At 48.1% G+C, this 7,270-nt stretch overlaps 1 protein-coding gene across 1 annotated transcript in view; it reads right to left on the reverse strand.

Moving 5' to 3' along the window:
• Positions 1–532: 532 nt before the first annotated feature.
• The window catches only part of NCKAP1L (NCK associated protein 1 like), a 42,679-nt gene continuing 35,941 nt past the window's right edge, over positions 533–7,270 (reverse strand). Inside the window, exons 28-31 of the mRNA XM_007467778.1 lie at positions 7,128–7,244; positions 6,686–6,795; positions 4,541–4,630; positions 533–664 (exon numbers count right to left, since the gene is read on the reverse strand). Coding sequence (XP_007467840.1) covers positions 533–664; positions 4,541–4,630; positions 6,686–6,795; positions 7,128–7,244 — 449 coding nt within the window. The remainder of the gene's footprint in view (positions 665–4,540; positions 4,631–6,685; positions 6,796–7,127; positions 7,245–7,270) is intronic.

The raw sequence follows: 7,270 nt of genomic DNA on the forward strand, positions 1-7,270 counted from the left end.
GGAAAGAGGGGTTCCTTTGCTACTACTTTGCAGGAGGGGCAGGCCGAACGCTTGCTGAACACATTTGGAAAAGGAAGAGAGGAGATAATCGTCCTAATGAATGTGCAGAAGACAAAAGCAGCTCCAGTGGGAGGATTATAGGCTCATTATGGTTTAATATGATGATTGATCATCTCTGCCCGCCAGCATTATCCTAGAATAGTGATGAAGGTCAAAGAGACCCATGCCAGTCAGAGCTCAAGCTCTAGTCCACAGAAGATAGAGAACATACTTGTGTGTCAAGTTTTTTTCATTGTAAAAATTCATACCCGTGGCCCCAATCCCCTAACTTTTTTCCATTAAAAACTCCTCCACTCCCCGCCCCAGTGGGCCCCACTTCTCTATGATATCTCAGCCCTGGGTTGTTCCCCCATATTCCTCTTCACCAACTCTGGCTCATCCTCTCTCTAGTGACCCCACCCCATTCCCACCCTTTGAGAAAATAGCCACAGTTGCCACTGCAGCATGGGCTGAGGTAGGTCCAAGGGGCCCTTCAGTGGGTACTGGCCGACACTCGGTTGAGGTGGAAGGCCCGGGATACCTCCCGATAGGCATTTCGAAGCAGGACATATGGGAAACAGGACTCCAGCATGTCCAGTGTCAGGAAGGAGGATTCCTCCACCACCTGGAAGAGAAAGGGCCAAGACAGATGAGGACCCCAGGTAGGGCAAACCTCAGTGACACCCTGTTCCTCTTCATTCAGTTCCCTGGGCCCTCTGGGGTGCTTAGAGTTACAAGTGATTGGGGTTCCCAAGGCACTCTCCCCCCATTCCTCCCACACTTCATTCCACTCTAGGAAAGCAATGTGGCCTCTTCAGCTCCATTATAATGGCCTCTGTGCCCCTCCTCAGGGTTATATAAAGGGTTCAGAAGAAGAAAGCAGGAAAGAATCACTTCTCTAGCAACGGAAAAACTCCCATTCTCTCCCATTCTGGATGCTAAATCATACGTGGGTGGGCAGCACAGATGCAGGTAAGGATGGGTAAAAGAGCTAACGACAAGGCTCTGCAGAGGAAGAAACAATTACCACTACAGGCCAAGAAAGAGGGGTCTGGAATCCACACGGGTCCTCTTGGGCTGGGCCTCAGTCTCCTCCCTCCCTTAGTACAGTGCTTGGGGAACAGTAAGGATGCTGCATAAAGGAGCAGGCATGATTAATTAGTTTAATTAGAAGCCTGTGTGCTGCGGTAATCCCTGCAGCCCGCACAGCGAAGCAGAATGATAGATGGAGATACCTGGGTAAGACAGAGGGAAGCGGGGCAGGGAGATATTAGCGAAGAGCAGCACAGCCTAGCGCTGGACCAGAGGGCCCCCTTCCCTAAGGAAGGAACAGGGTGTCTTTCCTTCGGTACTCTCCTCACCCAAGAGGTTGTGGGACTAAAAACACACTCTGGAGAGAAGTGTCCCATATCCTCTGGCAGTTCACACAGATGGGCCTTCCCAATATGTCTGGTGTTTCAAGTCCGGAAAATTCACTCAGGGAAGAGAATCTACCATCTCTACTCTAACATGTTTCTCTCCCTGAAGCCCTTTCAAGTTTTAAAATTTGTAAGATACTGCAATTCTCAAACCATGCACACACAATACACACAACAGCCTCAGAAGAGCAGACACCACAGGCTGAAGGAAAGGAATCTGCCCGTAAAACTGTAGCTCTGATCTTGGGTTGGATGACAGAAAGAATTTCTTGCTACACACGAGACTTTCAAAACTTAAGCCAGGAGAGAGATAGGATCTCTTTTCCAGGACATGACGCTTGGGTACAGGGAAATGAGTGGTGGCTTCAAGAAGACCCACTTGCCCAAGACTTCTATTCTCCACTCTATTAAGCACAGAAAATCACAGGGCTCCTAACTGGAGGAAATTCATAGTAGTGGAAACAGCCCTAGAGTGAAGGCCAAGAAATGGGTTCTAGTCCCAAATCTGCCCATGTATTCTGGGGGAGACCTTGGATGTCATCTTTCCCTGCCTCTCACCTATGAATTGTGAGGACTGGACTAACTGCCAGCATCTGATCTGGTTCTGACATCTAGGATTCCAGGATCCTATGAGAGAGTCATTCCTTCCCCCGTGACACCCAAGCCAGGAACAATCTGACAGTAGTGGGGATGGGCACTGCCCAGGCTTGACAGCCAAGACAGAAAGACCCCACTGAGAGAAGTGCCTGCCCAGGATTTGGGGCTACATGAGTAGCCTCTTAACTCAAAATACAGCTCCTTCCCTTCAGTCATTTCCAATTTCTCTGTGGAACCATTTGCATTTAACTTGCTTTGCAGCAGCTAGGCCCTCTGTCTCTTCCCTCCTACAAAAAGTGCCTGGTCCTAGCTCTGTTCCAGCCACTCTGCAGGCCTGTGATGCCTTAAGGGGCAGACAGACTTTGGGGCGGGGGGCGGGTGGGACTCAAAGCAGAGGGAGGAGATGGCACTGAGTGGCAATACAGCATCCCCTCCAACCTCACAGAGGTGAAAACTGCCCAAGGGAATGAACAGGTATGCCCAAATCATCCAGAAACTAAACTCAGCAGCGGAGAGAGGGGACTAACATTTATTTAGCCTCTCTTATGTACCAGGCACTTTTATATATACCGTCTCATGAATCCTTGCCCCTCTCTCATAAGGATAATTGCCCACTTTCATGGCTGGAGAATCAGTCTCAGAAAGGTTAATTAACTTGCCCTAGGTCCCGCTGCTCTGAAGACTGTGCTCTACCTAGCATACTACACTTGCCTTCCCTCTGCCCTCCCTTGCCTCCTGTGCCTTCTCACCCCTCACCTCACCCCCACCCCCTCAGGTCCATTCTCTTCTCTTCTCCATCATAATCCTTAATCAGCCCAGCCTAGGCCTTTTTCAAGCTGGAGAAACTGAGACACAGATACCACTCAATGCCTTTGTATTTAAAGAAGGAGACCCAGAGGGAGTCCCAGGCTTGCCTGCCCCTAATATTTGTCGGCCTGGCCAAGAGTACAAATGGAAGCCCATATACCAGGTGACTAAATCAATCAGACAAACTATTCCTCCTTGTGACCTTTGCAATATGTAGTCGTCTCTCAATGTTCATGGGGTACTGGCAGGGGATTTGTTCTAGGACCACCCCTGGAACTAATTCAGGGGATTCAGATACCAGAATCTGTAGATGCCCAAGTTACTTATATAGAACGGCATAGTATTTGCATATAACCTACAATATCTTCCCATATACTTAAATCACCTCTAGGTTACTTATAATACCTAATACAATGTAAATGCTGCATAAACCATTGTAAATACAATGTAAATGCTTAAATAGTTGCTGGTGTGGGCAAACTGAAGTTTTGCTTTATGGAACTTCCTGGAATTTTTATTTTAATATTTTCAGTCCACAGTTGGTTGAATCCATGGCTGAGAACCTGTGGATATGGAGGGCTGAGTGTACCTTTACAATTTCATGGAAGACAGGTTTGAATCAAGAATTCTTAGACCCCTCAGAGTTCTGCACCAGAATAGGAGGAAGAGGGGGAATCAGCCTCCAGCCTGGCCCCCTTCTCCTCCCACTCCCAGTCTGGGGGATCTGTATACACACATAAACTTCCCGTCTGCACATCTAAACTCCAGCCATACATTCCGTGGGCTCTAGAGCACAGTCTGCCTCAGTAGGATGGACTTGGAGAAGCTCAGCACAAGCCCTACAAGTGAGCTGGAGCTGCTCAGCAGAGAATTCTGAGGCCCTAGAAATCTTTAGTGGGGGCTTCAAGGTGGGGCACAGGCTCCAGGTGGGCATGTCCTCTTCCTGTAGGCCAGAGGGGGCCACTTAAACCCAGGGCCCCGGACAGGAGCCCCTCCTGTCCACTTCTAAGTGCAGCACTAACCGAGGGAATCAAACTTTAGAGCAAAAGAGTAAGCATGCTGAAGAGGGAAACAGCGTCAAGAGGAAAAGATTTTTTAAAGTTAACTGGGTCAGAGTTCCCAGAACTTTCTGCCAAAGTCGGGGAAAGGCCACAGCTTGGGAAGACAGAAGAGACAGCAGGAGCTGTCTGATTCATGGCCCACCTGGCTCCCTGCCTTACAGCTTTTCAGCTAAAATCCCATCCCTCCTCTGAGCCCCCATCCCCCTCCCCCAGTTCAGCTGTGTGCTACTCAGCACCTTCTTCGTGGTACTCTTAAGGACAAGAAATACAGCGGTAGGAAGTGGTCAAGTAAAACCAAACATGTACTGGACAGATAGTTAAGGATGAGGGACACAGCTGCCCCAGCACGTCAGACTCAAGAACACTGCAGGGAAAGGGGCCCAGTTAGCTAGGGGCTGGGAAGACCCTGTCCTGCAGAGAAGTCCTCGAAGTCTCTACTACCTTGGGATACAGGACAAGTCTAGAATGTTAGCCAGAACGTAAGGCCTAGACCTCCTCAGGCAGAATTAAGTTCTTAGTTAATGCTTTTGGGTGATAACAATGGCTGGGAGCCAAGGACCCTAAAGAGGAACCTCCTTCTGGCCCTTCCTCTAAGACCAACTTACACCAGATACATACCAAGCGCATGAGCAGAGAAATGGATTCCCGATTTCTGGTTTTAAGCTTGTCAGTCTCCTGGCCCAGCTGCAGGAGGCTGACGGAAGCTACCTGTAAGGGAAGAATTTGTAAGGAAGCAGATTTTTTTTTTTTTTTTTGCGGTACGTGGGCCTCTCACTGTTGTGGCCTCTCCCGTTGTGGAGCACAGGCTCTGGACGTGCAGGCTCAGCGGCCACGGTTCACGGGCCCAGCCGCTCCGCCGCATGTGGGATCTTCCCGGACCGGGGCACGAACCCGTGTCCCCTGCATCGGCAGGCGGACTCTCAACCACTGCGCCACCAGGGAAGCCCAGGAAGCAGATTTTTATGGTCAGAGTACGACAGCCTCAGACTACAGAAGTCAACAAAAGATCAAGGAGGTGAGTTAAGAAGTGCTGGGATGTTCCTGGAGGCTCAGGGTGGGCAAGCGGCAAATCCCCCAGGTTTCAGAGGTGCACACTGCCTCTAAACTAGCCAGTGCAGACAACAGGAGGTTGCTGGGGATGCTGGAGGAGAGGCTGCAAGGGGCAAAGATAGAACCTGCCGCAGAGGCAGGTAATAGTGTGTGCCAGGAGATTAATCTCTTTTCCTAGGCGGCCTCCAGACGCCACTGTCATCAGACTGTTTCCAGCTGACTCCCCACCCGACCAGAGACAGAGCTGGGCCTCTGATTCAGACACAGCGCTCTTGGTATTCTCCTCCTGTCAACTCCCGAATGGCTGTCCTCTTCGTTCACCTTCAGGCCCCCAACAGATCAAAGAGGGAGAAAGATATGTCACTAATTGCATCCCAGGCCCAGGTTACCTGTATTCAGCAAACAAAGAGGGTAAAAGGGGAAAGGCGGGGGGTGATTCCCTTCTCACCCCATCTTAGAGATCTGGTGTGAATCCTCTTTCTATCCAAGATGCTCAGAGCCCATTTTGTGCGGCCTGTTGTCCCAGTTTAAACAGAGGCCCTCTCACTAAGCTTCCAAGTCCCTGACATGTGCTTCTCAGGACAAGAGTGAGATTCCCTAGAGCATATGATCTACTGTTTCCTCCTAAAAAGAGACAGATAAGGACCTAGTTTTTAAATCAGGACCATGCTTTGCAAAAGAATAAGCTCACTATTGCTGAGAATGCTCAAGCAGGCAGTGGGTACTGGACCATGTTTCAGAAGTGTATGGATGGGATTCCTCCATGGAGTATTTAGAATGGGAAGCTCTGGGGCCTCTTTAAACAAAGGAAAGAGATTACTTATTCTGTGATTTTCCAGAGGCAAAACTTAGATCAATAATGATAGCTACAGGGAGTCAAACTTCGGCTAAAAAAAATTTTAACAATTTTTTTCAAACAAACTGGACATAACCTATAGTAAAATCAGCTGCTTGACTGTAAGTTCCAGTCTCTAGAAATCTAGACCAGTGATTCTCAAAGTGAGATCACAGGATGGGCAGCACCAACATTTCCCGGAACTTGTTGAAAATGCAAATTTTCCAGCCCCACCTCTAATCCACTGAATCAGAAATTCTCCAGGAGATTCTGACTTACAATGAAGTTTGAGAATTTGAAAAAAGCTTGACTTTTTATCAGTATTAGAGTTGAAAAGGGCCTTATAGATTATAAAACTCAGTGTCTCTCCAACTTCACTGTACATCTGGTCTCCTGGAGACCTTGTTAAAAACAGAGGCCTGGACTCACCCTAGAATATTCTAATTCAGTAGGTCTGGTGTAAGGATCAGAAATCTGTATTTTAACAAATTCCTCAGGATAATGTAATGCACATCAAGGTAGTGAATCATGGATTCAGTTTAATCTTTCAGTTAATAAATGGGGAAACTGAGGACCCAAAAGTTTGGGTCTTCAGAGATCACACAATTGCTTAGTGGCAGATCCAAAACTAGAACTCAGATTTGCTAACTCTTAGTCCAATGCTCCTTCCAAGTATTTGGGCAGAGGCTGAAATACCAGCTGTTAGAGAATATAGAAGAAACCCCCGCCTTTCACAAAGTGGCCTCTCACTACTTAATGAATAGGATGGGAGGTTAGGCTCCAAGGCCTGCTCAACCATAACTGTCTATGGATTTAAGTCAAACCAATTCCCACCAGACTTTGCAATCGCCCATTCCTTATAACCTATACCCACTCACCACCAGAAATTCCTTGAGGTGAGTTTCAATGTTCTTGTTGTAGAGGGTGAAGAGGGCAGCAGACACCTGGATGATGGCTTTGGTCAAGCAGTGAATATTGTTGCTGTAACCTAGGTTATTATTGACAGAGAGGGAGAGAAAAGAAAGGAAAGTGAGCCACCCCAGGCGACCCCAGCTAGTAACTTCTCATTTTTTCAGGCTGGGCCATCCCTGTTTGACACCAAAAGGACTGGAAGGTATTTGAGGATTAGGAGAAGGATATTCCTATGACATTTCACTGGAATTGAATTTTAGGAATAGTTCATTCACGAGTGCTTTTTGAAACAGAACTTTATATCTGAGTCAGAAGTCTCTGTTTTCCAGATAAATGTCTCCGTCTCATCTCCCGACCCCAGGACACTAACCTAAACTGCACTGGTCCTCAAACCTACTCCTTACTTACCATCCTTCTCAATGCTATAGAAGGAAGCTGGGTCCATGGCAAGGAGGGGGAGGGAAACAGCAAGAAAGATCAAGAGCAGGCAGGCCACCTTATATTCTTCCTCAGGGGATGACGTATCTGGAAAGAAGGAAAAAGGGAAAGAG

This window comes from Lipotes vexillifer, unplaced genomic scaffold (genome assembly GCF_000442215.2).
Source record: "Lipotes vexillifer unplaced genomic scaffold, Lipotes_vexillifer_v1.1 scaffold387, whole genome shotgun sequence".
NCBI classification, from domain to species: domain Eukaryota; kingdom Metazoa; phylum Chordata; class Mammalia; order Artiodactyla; family Lipotidae; genus Lipotes; species Lipotes vexillifer.